General features: G+C 39.5%; 3 protein-coding genes across 3 annotated transcripts; all 3 read right to left on the reverse strand.

Annotated features, from left to right (window-relative positions):
- Positions 1-4,924: 4,924 nt before the first annotated feature.
- On the reverse strand, positions 4,925-10,649 carry LOC131124904 (mucin-2-like). Its single transcript, XM_058065875.1, has 6 exons — positions 10,499-10,649; positions 9,641-9,700; positions 7,117-9,524; positions 6,981-7,045; positions 5,397-6,906; positions 4,925-4,939 (listed from the first exon to the last, which is right to left on the reverse strand). The coding sequence occupies exons 2-6, from the start codon at positions 9,681-9,683 to the stop codon at positions 4,925-4,927; spliced, it is 4,041 nt and encodes a 1,346-aa protein (XP_057921858.1). The 5' UTR covers positions 9,684-9,700; positions 10,499-10,649.
- A 2,407-nt stretch (positions 10,650-13,056) lies between these two features.
- Positions 13,057-18,606, reverse strand: LOC131125777 (mucin-2-like). The gene is made up of 15 exons (XM_058067638.1): positions 18,547-18,606; positions 18,305-18,471; positions 17,684-18,210; positions 17,551-17,615; positions 17,306-17,475; positions 16,601-17,211; positions 16,463-16,527; positions 16,220-16,371; positions 15,898-16,127; positions 15,755-15,819; positions 15,496-15,671; positions 15,244-15,431; positions 14,227-14,288; positions 13,990-14,138; positions 13,057-13,904 (listed from the first exon to the last, which is right to left on the reverse strand). The coding sequence occupies exons 2-15, from the start codon at positions 18,462-18,464 to the stop codon at positions 13,816-13,818; spliced, it is 2,709 nt and encodes a 902-aa protein (XP_057923621.1). The 5' UTR covers positions 18,465-18,471; positions 18,547-18,606; the 3' UTR covers positions 13,057-13,815.
- A 5-nt stretch (positions 18,607-18,611) lies between these two features.
- On the reverse strand, positions 18,612-19,554 carry LOC131125778 (mucin-2-like). The gene is made up of 3 exons (XM_058067639.1): positions 19,495-19,554; positions 19,250-19,419; positions 18,612-19,155 (listed from the first exon to the last, which is right to left on the reverse strand). Exons 2-3 carry the CDS (start codon positions 19,410-19,412, stop codon positions 18,641-18,643), a joined length of 678 nt encoding a protein of 225 aa, XP_057923622.1. The 5' UTR covers positions 19,413-19,419; positions 19,495-19,554; the 3' UTR covers positions 18,612-18,640.
- Positions 19,555-20,142: the final 588 nt, after the last annotated feature.

Below are 20,142 nucleotides of genomic sequence, written 5' to 3' on the forward strand. Positions count from 1 at the left end.
GTTGTCACTAAAACTGTTGTTGCTAGCGTTGTTTCAGTCGGTGTTGTCACTGTAGATGTTGCTTCAGTTGTTAGCATTGTTATTTCTGCAGGTGTTGTCTCTGTAGTTGTAACTTCAGTTTCAGTAGGTGTTGTTACCGTAGTTGTTGCTTCAGTTGTTGGTAGTGTTGTTTCTGTAAGTGTTGTCTCTGCAGTTGTTACTGCTAGCGTTGTTTCAGCAGGTGTTATCATTGTAGTTGTTGCTTCAGTTGTATCGATTGGTGTTGCCACTGTAGTTTTTGTTTCAGTTGTTGTCATGTCTGTTGTTGTTTCAGCAGGTGTTGTCACTGAAATTGTTGTTGCTTCTGTTGTTACTAGTATTGTTTCAGTGGATGTTGCCACCGTAGTTTTTTCTTCAGTTGTTGTGGGTTCTCTTGTTGTTTCAGTAGGTGTTGTCACTAAAACTGTTGTTGCTAGCGTTGTTTCAGTCGGTGTTGTCACTGTAGATGTTGCTTCAGTTGTTGTTAGCATTGTTATTTCTGCAGGTGTTGTCTCTGTAGTTGTAACTTCAGTTTCAGTAGGTGTTGTTACCGTAGTTGTTGCTTCAGTTGTTGGTAGTGTTGTTTCTGTAAGTGTTGGCTCTGCAGTTGTTACTGCTAGCGTTGTTTCAGCAGGTGTTTTCATTGTAGTTGTTGCTTCAGTTGTATCGATTGGTGTTGCCACTGTAGTTTTTGTTTCAGTTGTTGTCATGTCTGTTGTTGTTTCAGCAGGTGTTGTCACTGAAATTGTTGTTGCTTCTGTTGTTATTAGTATTGTTTCAGTGGATGTTGCCACCGTAGTTTTTTCTTCAGTTGTTGTGGGTTCTCTTGTTGTTTCAGTAGGTGTTGTCACTAAAACTGTTGTTGCTAGCGTTGTTTCAGTCGGTGTTGTCACTGTAGATGTTGCTTCAGTTGTTGTTAGCATTGTTTTTTCTGCAGGTGTTGTCTCTGTAGTTGTAACTTCAGTTTCAGTAGGTGTTGTTACCGTAGTTGTTGCTTCAGTTGTTGGTAGTGTTGTTTCTGTAAGTGTTGTCTCTGCAGTTGTTACTGCTAGCGTTGTTTCAGCAGGTGTTATCATTGTAGTTGTTGCTTCAGTTGTATCGATTGGCGTTGCCACTGTAGTTTTTGTTTCAGTTGTTGTCAGGTCTGTTGTTGTTTCAGCAGGTGTTGTCACTGAAATTGTTGTTGCTTCTGTTGTATCGATTGGTGTTGCCACTGTAGTTTTTGTTTCAGTTGTTGTCATGTCTGTTGTTGTTTCAGCAGGTGTTGTCACTGAAATTGTTGTTGCTTCTGTTGTTTCTAGTATTGTTTCAGTGGATGTTGCCACCGTAGTTTCTGCTTCATTTGTTGTGGGTTCTCTTGTTGTTTCAGTAGGTGTTGTCACTAAAACTGTTGTTGCTAGCGTTGTTCCAGTCGGTGTTGTCACCGTAGATAATGCTTCAGTTGTTAGCATTGTTATTTCTGCAGGTGTTGTCTCTATAGTTGTAACTTCAGTTTTAGTAGGTGTTGTTACCGTAGTTGTTGCTTCAGTTGTTGTTAGTGTTGTTTCTGCAAGTGTTGTCTCTGCAGTTGTTGCTGCTAGCGTTGTTTCAGCAGGTGTTATCATTGTAGTTGTTGCTTCAGTTGTATCGATAGTTGTTGTTTGAATAGGTGTTGCCACTACAGATTTTGTTTCAGTTGTTGTCGGGTCTGTTGTTGTTTCAGCAGGTGTTGTCACTGAAATTGTTGTTGCTTCTGTTGTTACTAGTATTGTTTCAGTGGATGTTGCCACCGTAGTTTTTGCTTCAGTTGTCGTGGGTTCTCTTGTTGTTTCAGTAGGTGTTGTCACTAAAACTGTTGTTGCTAGCGTTGTTCCAGTCGGTGTTGTCACCGTAGATAATGCTTCAGTTGTTAGCATTGTTATTTCTGCAGGTGTTGTCTCTATAGTTGTAACTTCAGTTTCAGTAGGTGTTGTTACCGTAGTTGTTGCTTCAGTTGTTGTTAGTGTTGTTTCTGCAAGTGTTGTCTCTGCAGTTGTGGCTGCTAGCGTTGTTTCAGCAGGTGTTATCATTGTAGTTGTTGCTTCAGTTGTATCGATAGTTGTTGTTTGAATAGGTGTTGCCACTGCAGTTTTTGTTTCAGTTGTTGTCGGGTCTGTTGTTGTTTCAGCAGGTGTTGTCACTGAAATTGTTGTTGCTTCTGTTGTTACTAGTATTGTTTCAGTGGATGTTGCCACCGTAGTTTTTGCTTCAGTTGTTGTGGGTTCTCTTGTTGTTTCAGTTGGTGTTGTCACTAAAACTGTTGTTGCTAGCGTTGTTTCAGTCGGTGTTGTCACCGTAGATGTTGCTTCAGTTGTTGTTAGCATTGTTATTTCTGCAGGTGTTGTCTCTATAGTTGTAACTTCAGTTTCAGTAGGTGTTGTTACCGTAGTTGTTGCTTCAGTCGTTGTTAGTGTTGTTTCTGCAAGTGTTGTCTCTGCAGTTGTTGCTGCTAGCGTTGTTTCAGCAGGTGTTATCATTGTAGTTGTTGCTTCAGTTGTATCAATAGTTGTTGTTTGAATAGGTGTTGCCACTGCAGTTTTTGTTTCAGTTGTTGTTGGGTCTGTTGTTGTTTCAGCAGGTGTTGTCACTGAAATTGTTGTTGCTTCTGTTGTTACTAGTATTGTTTCAGTGGATGTTTCCACCGTAGATTTTGCTTCAGTTGTTGTGGGTTCTCTTGTTGTTTCAGTAGGTGTTGTCACTAAAACTGTTGTTGCTAGCGTTGTTTCAGTCGGTGTTTTCACTGTAGATGTTGCTTCAGTTGTTGTTAGCATTGTTATTTCTGCAGGTGTTGTCTCTGTAGTTGTAACTTCAGTTTCAGTAGGTGTTGTTACCGTAGTTGTTGCTTCAGTTGTTGTTAGTGTTGTTTCTGTAAGTGTTGTCTCTGCAGTTGTTACTGCTAGCGTTGTTTCAGCAGGTGTTATCATTGTAGTTGTTGCTTCAGTTGTATCGATTGGCGTTGCCACTGTAGTTTTTGTTTCAGTTGTTGTCAGGTCTGTTGTTGTTTCAGCAGGTGTTGTCACTGAAATTGTTGTTGCTTCTGTTGTTTCTTGTATTGTTTCAGTGGATGTTGCCACCTTAGTTTCTGCTTCAGTTGTTGTGGGTTCTCTTGTTGTTTCAGTAGGTGTTGTCACTAAAACTGTTGTTGCTAGAGTTGTTTCAGTCGGTGTTGTCACCGTAGATGTTGCTTCAGTTGTTGTTAGCATTGTTATTTCTGCAGGTGTTGTCTCTATAGTTGTAACTTCAGTTTCAGTAGGTGTTGTTACCGTAGTTGTTGCTTCAGTTGTTGTTAGTGTTGTTTCTGCAAGTGTTGTCTCTGCAGTTGTTGCTGCTAGCGTTGTTTCAGCAGGTGTTATCATTGTAGTTGTTGCTTCAGTTGTATCAATAGTTGTTGTTTGAATAGGTGTTGCCACTGCAGTTTTTGTTTCAGTTGTTGTTGGGTCTGTTGTTGTTTCAGCAGGTGTTGTCACTGAAATTGTTGTTGCTTCTGTTGTTACTAGTATTGTTTCAGTGGATGTTTCCACCGTAGATTTTGCTTCAGTTGTTGTGGGTTCTCTTGTTGTTTCAGTAGGTGTTGTCACTAAAACTGTTGTTGCTAGCGTTGTTTCAGTCGGTGTTTTCACTGTAGATGTTGCTTCAGTTGTTGTTAGCATTGTTATTTCTGCAGGTGTTGTCTCTGTAGTTGTAACTTCAGTTTCAGTAGGTGTTGTTACCGTAGTTGTTGCTTCAGTTGTTGTTAGTGTTGTTTCTGTAAGTGTTGTCTCTGCAGTTGTTACTGCTAGCGTTGTTTCAGCAGGTGTTATCATTGTAGTTGTTGCTTCAGTTGTATCGATTGGCGTTGCCACTGTAGTTTTTGTTTCAGTTGTTGTCAGGTCTGTTGTTGTTTCAGCAGGTGTTGTCACTGAAATTGTTGTTGCTTCTGTTGTTTCTTGTATTGTTTCAGTGGATGTTGCCACCTTAGTTTCTGCTTCAGTTGTTGTGGGTTCTCTTGTTGTTTCAGTAGGTGTTGTCACTAAAACTGTTGTTGCTAGAGTTGTTTCAGTCGGTGTTGTCACCGTAGATGTTGCTTCAGTTGTTGTTAGCATTGTTATTTCTGCAGGTGTTGTCTCTATAGTTGTAACTTCAGTTTCAGTAGGTGTTGTTACCGTAGTTGTTGCTTCAGTTGTTGTTAGTGTTGTTTCTGCAAGTGTTGTCTCTGCAGTTGTTGCTGCTAGCGTTGTTTCAGCAGGTGTTATCATTGTAGTTGTTGCTTCAGTTGTATCAATAGTTGTTGTTTGAATAGGTGTTGCCACTGCAGTTTTTGTTTCAGTTGTTGTTGGGTCTGTTGTTGTTTCAGCAGGTGTTGTCACTGAAATTGTTGTTGCTTCTGTTGTTACTAGTATTGTTTCAGTGGATGTTGCCACCGTAGATTTTGCTTCAGTTGTTGTGGGTTCTCTTGTTGTTTCAGTAGGTGTTGTCACTAAAACTGTTGTTGCTAGCGTTGTTTCAGTCGGTGTTTTCACTGTAGATGTTGCTTCAGTTGTTGTTAGCATTGTTATTTCTGCAGGTGTTGTCTCTGTAGTTGTAACTTCAGTTTCAGTAGGTGTTGTTACCGTAGTTGTTGCTTCAGTTGTTGGTAGTGTTGTTTCTGTAAGTGTTGTCTCTGCAGTTGTTACTGCTAGCGTTGTTTCAGCAGGTGTTATCATTGTAGTTGTTGCTTCAGTTGTATCGATTGGCGTTGCCACTGTAGTTTTTGTTTCAGTTGTTGTCATGTCTGTTGTTGTTTCAGCCGGTGTTGTCACTGAAATTGTTGTTGCTTCTGTTGTTTCTAGTATTGTTTCAGTGGATGTTGCCACCGTAGTTTCTGCTTCAGTTGTTGTGGGTTCTCTTGTTGTTTCAGTAGGTGTTGTCACTAAAACTGTTGTTGCTAGAGTTGTTTCAGTCGGTGTTGTCACCGTAGATAATGCTTCAGTTGTTGTTAGCATTGTTATTTCTGCAGGTGTTGTCTCTATAGTTGTAACTTCAGTTTCAGTAGGTGTTGTTACCGTAGTTGTTGCTTCAGTTGTTGTTAGTGTGGTTTCTGCAAGTGTTGTCTCTGCAGTTGTTGCTGCTAGTGTTGTTTCAGCAGGTGTTATCATTGTAGTTGTTGCTTCAGTTGTTGTTAGTGTTGTTTCTGCAAGTGTTGTCTCTGCAAGTGTTGTCTCTGCAGTTGTTGCTGCTAGCGTTGTTTCAGCAGGTGATATCATTGTAGTTGTTGCTTCAGTTGTATTGATAGTTGTTGTTTGAATAGGTGTTGCCACTGCAGTTTTTGTTTCAGTTGTTGTCGGGTCTGTTGTTGTTTCAGCAGGTGTTGTCACTGAAATTGTTGTTGCTTCTGTTGTTACTAGTATTGTTTCAGTGGATGTTGCCACCATAGATTTTGCTTCAGTTGTTGTGGGTTCTCTTGTTGTTTCAGTAGGTGTTGTCACTAAAACTGTTGTTGCTAGCGTTGTTTCAGTCGGTGTTGTCACTGTAGATGTTGCTTCAGTTGTTGTTAGCATTGTTTTTTCTGCAGGTGTTGTCTCTGTAGTTGTAACTTCAGTTTCAGTAGGTGTTTTTACCGTAGTTGTTGCTTCAGTTGTTGTTAGTGTTGTTTCTCCAAGGGTTGTCTCTGCAGTTGTTACTGCTAGCGTTGTTTCAGCAGGTGTTATCATTGTAGTTGTTGCTTCAGTTGTATCGATTGGTGTTTCCACTGTAGTTTTTGTTTCAGTTGTTGTCGGGTCTGTTGTTGTTTCAGCAGGTGTTGTCACTGAAATTGTTGTTGCTTCTGTTGTTACTAGTATTTTTTCAGTGGATGTTGCCACCGTAGATTTTGCTTCAGTTGTTGTGGGTTCTCTTGTTGTTTCAGTAGGTGTTGTCACTAAAACTGTTGTTGCTAGCGTTGTTTCAGTCGGTGTTGTCACTGTAGATGTTGCTTCAGTTGTTGTTAGCATTGTTATTTCTGCAAGTGTTGTCTCTGCAGTTGTTGCTGCTAGCGTTGTTTCAGCCGGTGTTATTGTAGTTGTTGCTTCAGTTGTATCGATAGTTGTTGTTTGAATAGGTGTTGCCACTGTTGTTTTTGTTTCAGTCGTTGTCGGGTCTGTTGTCGTTTCAGCAGGTGTTGTCACTGAAATTGTTGTTGCTTCTGTTGTTACTAGTATTGTTTCAGTGGATGTTGCCATTGTAGTTTTTGCTTCAGTTGTTTTGGGTTCTGTTGTTTCAGTGTGTGATGTTAATAAAAATGTTGTTGCTAGCGTTGTTTCAGTCTGTGTTGCCACTGTAGATGTTGCTTCACTTGTCGTTAACTTTGTTGTTTCTGCAGGTGTTGTCTCGGTAGTTGTAGCTGCTAGCGCTGTTTCAGCAGGTGTTGTCATTGTAGTTGTTGCTTCTGTTGTTACTTGTATTGTTTCAGTGGACGTTGTCACTTCAGTTGTTACTTCCATTTCAGTATGTGTTGTCACCATAGTTGTTGCTTCTGTTGTTACTGTCCTTGCACTTGTTCCTTCGGTAGTTGCTGCTTCTGTCATTGATTGTGTTGTCTCAGTGGGTGTTGTCAGTGTAGTTGCTCCTTCAGTTGTTGCTGTTGCGGTAGGTGTTGTCACTGTAACTGTTACCTCAGTTGTAGCGACAGTTGTTGTTTCAGAGGGTGTTGTCCCTGTCGTTGTTGCTTCTGTTGTCGTGGTTTCTGCTGTGGTTGTTACAGGTGTTGTGACATCAGTTGTTGTTGAAGCAACAGTAATGGAGCTTGTTTCAATGTCAAAGCCTGTGAAGGTAGCGCTTGAAGCTGCATTGGACAAGGCACTTGAAACGTCATTGTTACTTGGCGTAGATGTGGTTGTGAACTGAGCCTCCATTTCATTGATGATTGACCCACTTCTGCAGATTGAACAACAAAATCAAATGCAATATTTGTACAACACTATTTATTATTGATGATGTTATGACTGTACCTGAATGAAATTATAATCAGGACCTTGAAAGAGACAGGAAAAGCCTCCTGGAATATTGGCTCGAGCTGTAAAAAAGACACATGAACTTAGGTTGTATTGATGGTCATTGCATTGTGGAAGTGTCACAATGACTTACTTGTTGTTTTATCAGATTTGCTCTACTCAGGAAAGCTGCTGATAAAGGATCCAGGAAATCATTTGTGAATGTGCCGAGAAGAGACCTGAAAGTAACTCTTTTGGTTACAATGGCTGTAGATTCTGTTGTTTTCACTTCTGTAGAAGTTTTAGTGTTGGTTGTTGTCTTCAGTGCAGGCATTTCAGTGATTGTAGTTTGTGTTGTTGTTGCTAGTTTTGTGCTTGCTGTTGCTATGATTGTTGTTTCAGCAGATGTTCTCAGTTCTTCTGTGGTCTCAGCAGGTGTTGTCAAGGCAGTTGCTTTAGGTTCCGTGGTTGTTTCAGCAGGTGTGGTCACTGTAGACATTGTCAGTTCTTTAGTCGTATCATCAGATGTTATCCCTGCAGTTGATGCCTCTGATGGTGTGATTTCTGCTGTAGTTTCATCAGGTGTTATGAGTTCTTCCGTGTTTTCAGCAGGTGTTGTCACCACAGTTGTTGCCTCTGATGGTGTGAGTTCTGCTGTAGTTTCAGTAGGTGTTGTCACTGCAGTTGTTGCCTCTGCTGTGGTGAATTCTGCTGGTATTGCTAGTATTGTTGTTTTATCAGGTGTTGCCTCTGATGGTGTAGGTTCTGCCGTAGTTTCATCAGGTGCTGTGGGCTCTTCTGTGTTTTCAGCAGGTGTCGTCACTGTAGTCCTAGATTCTGTAGTTGTTTCATCAGGTGTTGTCACTGCAGTTGTTGCCTCTGATGGTGTGAGTTCTGCCGTGGTTTCAGCAGCTGTTATCACTGCAGTTGTTGCCTCTGCTGTTGTTGAAATTGTTGTTGTTTCACTGAGTGTTGTCACTGCAGTTGTTGCCTCTGATGGTGTGATTTCTGCTGTAGTTTCATCAGGTGTTATGAGTTCTTCCGTGTTTTCAGCAGGTGTTGTCACCACAGGTGTTGCCTCTGATGGTGTGAGTTCTGCTGTAGTTTCAGTAGGTGTTGTCACTGCAGTTGTTGCCTCTGCTGTGGTGAATTCTGCTGTTATTGCTAGTATTGTTGTTTTATCAGGTGTTGCCTCTGATGGTGTAGGTTCTGCTGTAGTTTCATCAGGTGTTGTGGGCTCTTCTGTGTTTTCAGCAGGTGTCGTCACTGTAGTCGTAGATTCTGTAGTTGTTTCATCAGGTGTTGTCACTGCAGTTGTTGCCTCTGATGGTGTGAGTTCTGCCGTAGTTTCAGCAGGTGTTATCACTGCAGTTGTTGCCTTCGATGGTGTGAGTTCTGCTGTAGTTTCAGCAGGTGTTATCACTGCAGTTGTTGCCTCTGCTGTTGTTGAAATAGTTGTTGTTTCACTGAGTGTTGTCACTGCAGTTGTTGCCTCTGATAATGTGAGTTCTGCTATAGTTTCAGCAGGTGTTGTCACTGCAGTTGTTGCCTTTGCTGTCGTGGGTTCTGCTGTTGTTGCTAGTTTTGTTGTTTCATCGGGTGTTACCACAGTTGTTGCCTCTGGTGGTGTAGGTTCTGCTGTAGTTTCATCAGGTGTTGTGGGTTCTTCTGTGTTTTCAGCAGGTGTTGTCACTGTAGTCATAGATTCTGTAGTTGTTTCATCAGGTGTTGTCACTGCAGTTGTTGCCTTTGATGGTGTGAGTTCTGCCGTGGTTTCAGCAGCTGTTGTCACAGCAGTTGTTGCCTCTGATGGTGTGACTTCTGTTGTAATTTCGGCTGGTGTTGTCACTGCAGTTGTTTCTTCTGCTGTCGTTGAAAGTATTGTTGTATCACTGAGTGTTGTCGCCGCAGTTGTTGCCTCTGATGGTGTGAGGTCTGCTGTAGTTTTAGCAGGTGTTATGAACTCAGCAGGTGTTGTAGACTCTGTGGCTTCAGCAGATGTTGTCACTGCAGCTATGTCTGCAGTTGTTGCCTCTGCTGTAGTTTCAGCAAGTGTTGTGGGTTTTCCTGTGGTTTTACCAGCTGTTGTCACTGCAGTTGTTCTGGATTGTACAGTTGTTTCACCAGGTGTTGTCACTGCTGTTGTAGTCTCCTGTGTTGTAGGTTCTGCTGTGGCTTCAGCAGGTGTTGTTGCAGTTCTTCTGGATTCTGCAGTTGTGTTAGAAGGTATTGTCGTTGGAGTTGTTGGACGTTCTTTGGTTGTTTCAGAAGGTGTTGTGACTGTAGTTGTAGCTTCAGTTTTTGTGGGTTCTTTTGTTGTTATTTCAGCAGTTGTTGCCTCTGATGTGGTGGGTTCTTCTATTGTTACACCAGCTGTTGCCATGGGAGTTATTCTGGATTCTGGAGTTGTTTCATCGGGTGTTGTCACTGCTGTCATTGCCTCTGATGGTGTGGGTTCTGCTGTAGTTTCAGTCACTGTTTTCACTTGTGGTGTCGCTGCTTTCATTGTTGTTGCAGGTGTCAAACTTGATGTTGTTGCCAAGGCATTGGTTATCCTTAAACCTTTGATTTGTGTTGCATTTTGTAAGAATAGAATATAAAAAAGTAATTTTAGTCACTTTTCAAATATTTTAAATACACAGCAAAAAAGATCTATAATGTTGACCGGTTCAGTTTACCTGTTAAAATCAGGAACATTGTTAGGGTCCATCTGATGATCATCTTACTTCTGTTTTAATCTGTAGAATAAAACAAGCATTCTTGCTTGAATATACAAAAACATTATTTTTTTTTTGTCAATCAGTGCCACATGTGCCCAGCGACGAGCAATAACCATTTTGTTGCAAATCCAAATTAAAAAAATTGTACCCTGTTCTTGTTAGAGCAACACTGGTGATTGTCGAGGCTGTTTTTTTTTTTACTTTTGTTGTTTTTTTGTTGTTCTTTTGTTGTTCTGTCTTTGATTTAGCCTTTACTGAGTTATCTGCAATTTCTTGAGGCACAAAAAAGTAAAAAAATAAAAAAATTATCAGAAATACATTAATTAGATATGAAAAGAATATAAATATATATAATGTTAATGTCAAATACAATGCAAACATCAACAATTTAAATGAAAATAAAATTTGAGAAAATTTAGAAAAGACTAAATAATTAATGCATACAATAATTAAACAAACAGATACAAAATAGTTAGATATAAGGACAATGAAATATAATGATTACAGACATAAATAAATTTGATATAAATTAAAATAAAATAAAAGTCACTAAAGATATATACATGTAAAATCTGAATAATTTAAAACACCAAAAATAATAAAATTATTAAAATAAGATGTAAATAAAATAGTGTGTAAATGCAGTGCTAAAAAAAGCTCTAATTGTATATTGTATTTTTTTTGCCTTTTGTTTTTTTAAACTGAATTTAGCATTTTTTGAGACTTGAATTAGACTTGAATAAGACTTGGATACATATACATGATTATTTTACAGTAAAAAAAACAACAACAATAAAAAAATACTAATGAACTTACCTTAAATAATAATAATACATATATCAAGGCCTTCAAAGATGAAATGTATCTGCTCTTCTAATGTGTTGTCCTGGTTTTTTTTTTCCCCAAATAAGTTTTTAACCTCTCTCCAGTTGGAGACACCTTCTTAAGTGGTGGTGTGACTTCAAAATTCTTCTTATAACTCAGACGGTTCGGGCTGAAGGAGTACTGATGTGACTCAAAAAAAAGGATGATGCATTTTGATGCAATGTGGCACAACAATATCGATGGACAATGCTAAAATCCCTGGATAAAGACCATGAGGCGTCAGGCTGTCAGTCTCACACCTCTACACCCTTATTTCTTTTGTTCAAGGCACATTCCAACTCTTGTCAATATAGTTAAAAAGATATATGACATTTAGCAACCCAAAGGTAAATAAAGGATCGCGAACATAGGAAGACACGCCCAAAGACGTATAAAATTGTTCAGTTAAGATGTTAGAATTCTAGTTAGTCATGAGCACAAGTGGCAATAAAGTTTTATGCAGCTTTATCACAAATAGTATCAATCCTCACAATAATAATAATAATAATAATAATAATAACATTGAGCCTTCAAGTGGCTAATTTTAGCATCCACTCCCATTGTAATGCCTCAATGCACACAAAGAGCGATATGATCCCCGTGACGTCTGTTTTCTTTCACATCACGTTGTTGTTTTGGTCTCAAGTCCAACCTTTTTAAAAACAGAAAGAGAAAAAAAAATGAGAATGACGCATGTTGTTAGTACAATACAAGATTAAATATGATGCTATAATAACAAAATAACACTTTTATGAGACATAGACCATTATATAATAGTGAATAATGACGCCTCAGAAGGTGTAGAAAATATGATGGTCTGATGATAACATTTCCTCGACAACAAATCTACTGAAGTCAAACAACCATTCACACTCACATTCATACCTATGGACAATTTGGAGTCGCTAATTAACCTAGCATGTTTTTGGAATATGGGAGGAAACTGGAGTACCCGGAGAAAACCCGGGGAGAACATGCAAACTCCACACAGAGATACCCAAAGGTGGAATCAAACTCAGATCTCCTAGCTGTGTGGCCTGCGCGCTAACCACTCACCGTGCAGCCCTGAAGTATTGAATTTTTGTTAATTTATTCATTCATTCATTTTCTACCGCTTTTTCCTCACAAGGGTCGCAGGGGATGCTGGAGCCTATCCCAGCTGTCTTTGGGCGAGAGGCGGGGTACACCCTGGACTGGTGGCCAGCCAATCACAGGGCACATATAGACAAACAACCATTCACACTCACATTCATACCTATAAAAGTATATTAAAATCTACAAAAATCATTTCTACTGTGTTACGCTCTTCTGCACTATGTGTGTGTGCTACTGGCCCCGCCTCCATGGATTAGACATAAAAAGAATACAAATATATATAATGTTAATATCAAATACAATGCAAACATCAACAATTTAAATGAAAATAAAATTATTTTTTTTTAGAAAATGTAGAAAAGACTAAATAATTAATGCATACAATAATTAAACAAACAGATACAAAATAGTTAGATATAAGGACAATGAAATATAATGATTACAGACATAAATAAATTTTATATAAATTAAAATAAAATAAAATAAAAGTCACTAAAGATATTAATTCATTCATTCATTTTCTACCGATTTTTCCTCACAAGGGTCGCGGGGGATGCTGGAGCCTATCCCAGCTGTCTTTGGGCGAGAGGCGGGGTACACCCTGGACTGGTGGCCAGCCAATCACAGGGCACATATAGACAAACAACCATTCACACTCACATTCATACCTATGGACAATTTGGAGTCACCACTAAAAATATATACATGTAAAATCCGAAGAATGAGATTGCGGATACAGGCGGCTGAAATGAGTTTCCTCCGTAGGGTAGCTGGACTCACCCTAAGAGATAGGGTGAGGGGCTCAGAGTGGACCCGCTTCTCCTTCACATTGAGAGGAGTCAGTTGAGGTGGCTCGGGCATCTAGTCCAGATGCCTCCCTGGTGAGGTGTTCCGGGCATGCCCAGCCGGGAAAAGGTAGACCTAGGACACGCTGGAGGGATTATGTCTCACAGCTGGCCTGGGAACACCTTTGGTGTCCTCCCGGTGGAGCTGGAGAAGGTGGCTGGAGACCGGAAAGTTTGGCCTTCCTACTGAGACTCTTCTGCTCCTGCGACGCGGACCCGGATAAGCGGAGGAAAATGGATGGATGTTTCTATCAACTGCATTAGAAGTCAAGCAGGTTCTCCAGTCATTAATATTATCTCAGATAGATTATTGCTATTTCGTGGTCATGTGCTCCAAAGAAAGACACCCATAAGCTTTGACTCATGCAAAACAAAGCTGCCAATATCATGCCAATATCATGGTTGTAGCAATATTTTGGCTAACTAATTAAGCAGAATATGTACGTAATAATTTAAGTGGAACAAATATTTTGTACTGCCATTGAATCCATATTCTGTGTTAAATATTGGGAAAGAAATATTAGTTAGTTTTATTTCCACAAAAGGGATGGAGAAAAAAATGACGAGTCATGCTTGACCATTTTTTAATTATGATGACAATGACAATGAAATATAATGATTACAGACAAAAATACATTTTATATAAATTAAAATAAAATAAAAGTCACTAAAGATATTAATTCATTCATTCATTCTTTTTCTACCGCTTTTTCCTCACGAGGGTCGCGGTGGATGCTGGAGCCTATCCCAGCTGTCATTTTTAAATAATTTTTTGACACAGAGAAGCACTTTTGAGTCAGTTATTTATTAAATTCAATTGTGTTTCTCACTTCCTTTTTTGCATTTTTTCAAAATGCTGACATTTGCAATTTTCGTCTTTTTTTCTCCTCCATTTTATTATTTTACAGCCGTGATCCATAAAAAAGCAGACACTTGAGGTGAGAAACGTGATTGAAGTAAAAAAACAACTCGTTTCTGCCACGTTGATTCTTTCGCAACAACCAGGTCTTCAATGAAAATAACGGCAATATTAAGTTGTATCCCATCAGCAGTGTACTACAGCAATAGTACTTCAATGTCTATTTATCACTTTCAATCATCATTTATATATATTTATAATGTTTTAAATTGTTATAATAGATACTACAAAACCCATCACAAAACATAGACTTCATTTTATTAGCAACCCCCCCCAAAAAAAACACGTACCCATCTTGGCCCCTGAGCCTCAGCTTGCAAATTTGTTCAATTCTAACACATTAAATACAATGAAAATATATATTAGCTTATATTAGATCTATATATTAGCATAATACTCTGGTGCTGATGCTAGTGCTGGCTGGACAGTAACCATGACAACAGCGCTAGGCAGGATGCAGTGATGATGCTCGTCTTGTGGCTCGTTCCACTGGAAAGCTCTATAGACATCAAGAAAAAAAAAAACATTATGATTGTGTCTGTTCTTAATTTTTTGGATGAAAATAACACAACAAATGATCTTACGCATTCCGTTCACAAAAATGGATGTGACGTCCACGTTAAATGCCGTGATGTTTGGCGCAGCGTCGATCAATACTTGTCCAATGGCGGTGTTGTTGGGCACCGACCCCGATATAAACCTCAAGTTCATGTTGTTGATGATTGAGCCATTACTGACAAAAAATAAAAATAAAAAAAACACTGTACCATGAACACGCAACACAATGATATATCAACATGCTGTTAAAAACAATCAAATACCTGAATGACGTAACTCTCAGGGAATTGAATGAGGAAAACGCGCTGCTGTAGAAAGGTTCAAGCTGTGTAGAAATAGATTAGATCGATTAAAAATAGATTAAAATGAACAAAGCATTATTAGAGCCCTGTAGACATGACAAAACACGACTATAGTCACATTTATACTCTTTTTATTTACAACATATTGCGCAACATGTGTCTTGAGACATGCTAACTCGCAAACTAGAGAGCTAGCGACCTAAACGGTAGCCTTCAAGTTATTTCCTTTAAACTTAAATAGCCAAAAACTTACCACTTCCACACGGATAGGGAGGATAACTATTAACAGTTATTTAACCTTTAACATGAACATTAATCAAACGTAATAATTTTTTCTGGGTACATGATACCATACAGCAGGGGTGGGCAAACTTTTTGACTCGCATTGATATAACAACATTTCCGGGGGGGGGCAGACTATATATTTTACACGTAACAGTCCACCTGGTATTATTGTATCTGTAAAATTGTCATGCAATCTGCTATTATTATTTATTATTTTATATTTATATTTAAATATTTTAAAAATAATAAAATATTATAATAATTACAATAAAATTAAAATAATTATTATTATATTATTATGTAAAATATGCAAATATAACAATATTATTATATATAATTAATATAATAATTAGCATTATTTTAATAAATATAATAATCATAATAGTTATAATAATAATATAATTATTATTTTAATTTTTATTATTATTATGTGCATACATTTGGCCCGCGGGCCGCGTGTTTGAGACCCAACCAATTATACTCATTTTGTCATGAACCTTTCTGAAAAGGTATGATTTCTTTTGTATGACTTAAAGATTGCTAAGAACAAATGTTTTGTTATTACCACTAATGTTGAGAATCGAACAATTGTGTGCTGTTTTTCTGACCATTTTTGAACGCTAAGAACCAAGCACTCACACTAGATGCCACTAGAATTGCCTAGAATTGAACATGGTGTGTTTTTTTTCTTACCGTAGTTTTCATCATCAGCGCTCGAGCAATGAACGCAACGGAAGACTGATTGAGCAAGTCACTGATGAATGTCTCGCCCACTGACGTAAACCTCAACGTCCGTATTGTTAGCTGCAATGGCGTTGATGGCGCCTTTTTGGTCGTAGAAGCAGGCTTTGCCGTTGTTGAATTCGCTTTATGTGGAGATTCTGTCAAAACATTCAGTAGAAACTGTCAGTTAATCAGGATATATAAATGAAACGATTAACTTACGTAAGACTTGAACGCTGTTTTGAACGATGCTGATGTTGAACGTGTTGTTGGGTTGACTGAGTGTTTCCTGCAAAGTGGAAACGACGAGGTCATCCTGCGGGGTTGACGCCGTGTCCACAAACTCCAGTCCCACATCCACTCGCGTGTTGTCCATTCGCGTGATGACCACTGCTCGGCTGCGTTGCACATAAATCGCAGTTTTTTATGATCTTTTCCAAGAATAACGTACAATATTTACATCATTTTGTGAAAACTGTACATGATTTGGATGACATAGGTGCGGATGAAGATGAAACCAAATCTTGCCCTATAGATGATGTCACACTGTAATACAGATAAAAAAGTTTTAAAACATTAATAAGTGGAAAAATTTTACAAAATACAGTATGAAAGTGGACTTACCGTTGTTACAACTTGTGTTTCAAGAGCTTTGTACTGTTCACTATTGACATCATTGAATTCTTCTACAAAAGGTTCCTCCAAAGTCGCAGAAAGAATGACGACTGGTGGTGGAGACGTTGTTGGCCCATGAGTTGGAGATACTTGGCTGGTTGCTGTTGGTCCATGAGTTGAGTGCACCTGAGCGGTTATGGGGGTGGTCATTGGGCCATGGGTGGTTGTTGGTTTTTTGGCTGTTTGATGTGGAAAACCAATAAAATTAGAAATTAGGCAGTGTAGTCTATAGCATTAACACTAACAAAACGTTACAGTGGTGTCGACTTACAAATGACTGCTATTGAGTCTGGATCAATAGTGAGGGTGAATGTGTTGTCGGGACTAGTCACAGCCTTTACCATCGTGTCTACCACAACATCACTCGATACTGAATTGTTGAATTGTAATTCCACTTCTACTTGAGTATTTCCCATTTGTGGCCTTCAATGGTAAAAAAAAAATAATGTTCATTTCAATTCCAAAGGATGTAAACTCTGGCAGTCCCAATATTTTGCTATACTTAAAGCATTACCTGAATGCTTTAACAATGGTTCTGATGAAAATACTTCCAAATGCTTCCAAGAAGATGAAGTCACACTGGAAGAAGAATTATAGTTTTTAGTAATTTCACAAACAGTGCCAAAATCTAACAGATTAGAAATATACTCACCATTGATACCACTTGTGTTTGAAGAGTTTGGTATTGTTCACTGCTGGGATCATTAAATTCTTCCACAAAAGGTTCCTCCACAGTTGCTTGGAGAAACACAACTGGTGAAAGGACTGAGGTGACTGAAGTTGTTGTTGTTGTTGTTGTCTTTTGTCCATTAGTGTTTGTTGGTCCATGAGTTTCGAATACTTGGTTACTAGTTGGTCCATCGGTTATGGCAACCTTTGTGGTTGTTGGTCCATCGGTTATGGCAACCTTTGTGGATGTTGGTCCATCGGTTATGGCAACCTTTGTGGATGTTGGTCCATCGGTTATGGCAACCTTTGTGGATGTTGGTCCATCGGTTATGGCAACCTTTGTGGTTGTTGGTCCATTGGTTCTTGGAATGTGGGTGTTTGTAGGTCCATGGGTTGTGTGAACCTGGGTAGTATTTAGTTCAGTAGATGTGGGAACCTGGGAGGTTGATGGTCCATGGCTTATTGGACCCCGGCTAATGATTCTATGAGTTGTTCGTAGTTCGGTGGTTGTTTGAATCTGGGTGGTTTTTAGTCCTTGAGTTGTGGGCCTGTGGGTTGTCATTGGGCCGTGGGTGGTTGTTGTTGGCTTTTTGGCTGTTTGATGTGAAAAACAAAAACAGGATATATTAGGGAGGGTTGTCATTAGCATTAACAGAAACAAAAAATGACAGTAGATGGGTTGACTTACGAATGACTGCTATTGAGTCTGGATCAATAGTTAGGTTGAAAGTGTTGTTGGGACTAGTCACAGCCTTTACCAACGTGTCTACCACCGCATCCGCTTCTGGGATTTGATCTGTTGATACCGAATCGTTGAACTGCAGTTCCACTTCTACTTGAGTGTTTCCCATTTGTGGCCTTAAACGGTAAAAAATCAAGTAAATGTCAATTCCAGGGGGTACAGTTTGACAGTGCCTATATTTACAGCATTACCTAAATTCCTTAACGACGGTTCTGATGAAAATACTTCCAAATGCTTCCAAGAAGATAAAGTCACACTGGAAGAAGAATTACAGTTATTAGCAATTTAGCAAAAAGCTTCGCAATAATCGAAAAAAATGCTCACCATTGATACAACTTGTGTTTGAAGAGTTTGGTATTGTTCACTGCTGGGATCATTCAATTCTTCCACAAAAGGTTTCTCCACAGTTGCTTGGAGAAACACAACTGGTGAAAGGACTGAGGTGACTGAAGTTGTTGGTCCATTAGTGGTCTTTTGTCCATTAGTGTTTGTTGGTCCATGAGTTTCGAATACTTGGGTACTAGTTGGTCCATCCGTTATGGCAACCTTTGTGGTTGTTGGTCCATCGGTTATGGCAACCTTTGTGGTTGTTGGTCCATCGGTTATGGCCACCTTTGTGGATGTTGGTCCATTGGTTCTTGGAATGTGGGTGTTTGTAGGTCCATGGGTTGTGTGAACCTGGGTAGTATTTAGTTCAGTAGATGTGGGAACCTGGGAGGTTGATGGTCCATGGCTTATTGGACCCTGGCTAATGATTCTATGAGTTGTTAGTAGTTGGGTGGTTGTTTGAATCTGGGTGGTTTTTAGTCCTTGAGTTGTGGGCCTGTGGGTGGTTGTTGTTGGTTTTTTGGCTGTTTGATGTGGAAAACAAAAACAGGATATATTAGGGAGGGTTGTCTTTAGCATTAACAGAAACAAAAATTGACAGTTGATGTGTTGACTTACTAATGACTGCTATTGAGTCTGGATCAATAGTTGGGTTGAAAGTGTTGGGACTAGTCACAGCCTGTACCAATGTGTCTACCACCACATCATCTCCTGGGATTTGATCTGTCGATACCGAATCGTTGAACTGCAGTTCCACTTCTACTTGAGTGTTTCCCATTTGTGGCCTTGAATGGTAAAAAATCAAGTAAATGTCAATTCCAGGGGGTACAGTTTGACAGTGCCTATATTTACAGCATTACCTAAATTCCTTAACAACGGTTCTGATGAAAATACTTCCAAATGCTTCCAAGAAGATAAAGTCACACTGGAAGAAGAATTACAGTTATGAGCAATTTAGCAAAAAGCTTCGCAATAATCGAAAAAAATGCTCACCATTGATACCACTTGTGTTTGAAGAGTTTGGTATTGTTCACTGCTGGGATCATTAAATTCTTCCACAAAAGGTTCCTCCACAGTTGCTTGGAGAAACACAACTGGTGAAAGGACTGAGGTGACTGAAGTTGTTGGTCCATGAGTTTCGAATACTTGGGTACTAGTTGGTCCATCGGTTATGGCAACCATTGTGGTTGTTGGTCCATTGGTTATGGCAACCTTTGTGGATTTTGGTCCATTGGTTCTCGGAACGTGGGTGTTTGTAGGTCCATGTGTTGTGTGAACCTGGGTAGTATTTAGTTCAGTAGATGTGGGAACCTGGGAGGTTGATGGTCCATGGCTTATTGGACCCTGGCTAATGATTCTATGAGTTGTTAGTAGTTGGGTGGTTGTTTGAATCTGGGTGGTTTTTGGTCCTTGAGTTGTGGGCTTGTGGATTGTCATTGGGCCGTCTGTGGTTGTTGTTGGCTTTTTGGCTGTTTGATGTGGAAAACAATAACAGGATATATTAGGGAGGGTTGTCTTTAGCATTAACAGAAACAAAAATTGACAGTAGACGTGTTGACTTACTAATGACTGCTATTGAGTCTGGATCAATAGTTAGGTTGAAAGTGTTGTTGGGACTAGTCACAGCCTGTACCAACGTGTCTACCACCACATCATCTCCTGGGATTTGATCTGTCGATACCGAATCGTTGAACTGCAGTTCCACTTCTACTTGAGTGTTTCCCATTTGTGGCCTTCAATGGTAAAAAATCAAGTAAATGTCAATTACCGGGGGTACAGTTTGACAGTGCCTATATTTACAGCATTACCTAAATTCCTTAACGACGGTTCTGATGAAAATACTTCCAAATGCTTCCAAGAAGATAAAGTCACACTGGAAGAAGAATTACAGTTATTAGCAATTTAGCAAAAAGCTTCGCAATAATCGAAAAAAATGCTCACCATTGATACCACTTGTGTTTGAAGAGTTTGGTATTGTTCACTGCTGGGATCATTCAATTCTTCCACAAAAGGTTCCTCCACAGTTGCTTGGAGAAACACAACTGGTGAAAGGACTGAGGTGACTGAAGTTGTTGGTCCATTAGTGGTCTTTTGTCCATTAGTGTTTGTTGGTCCATGAGTTTCGAATACCTGGGTACTAGTTGGTCCATCGGTTATGGCAACCTTTGTGGATGTTGGTCCATCGGTTATGGCAACCTTTGTGGTTGTTGGTCCATTGGTTCTTGGAATGTGAGTGTTTGTAGGTCCATGGGTTGTGTGAACCTGGGTAGTATTTAGTTCAGTAGATGTGGGAACCTGGGAGGTTGATGGTCCATGGCTTATTGGACCCTGGCTAATGATTCTATGAGTTGTTAGTAGTTGGGTGGTTGTTTGAATCTGGGTGGTTTTTGGTCCTTGAGTTGTGGGCTTGTGGATTGTCATTGGGCCGTCTGTGGATGTTGTTGGCTTTTTGGCTG

This window comes from Doryrhamphus excisus, chromosome 3 (assembly GCF_030265055.1).
Source record: "Doryrhamphus excisus isolate RoL2022-K1 chromosome 3, RoL_Dexc_1.0, whole genome shotgun sequence".
Lineage (NCBI taxonomy): Eukaryota > Metazoa > Chordata > Actinopteri > Syngnathiformes > Syngnathidae > Doryrhamphus > Doryrhamphus excisus.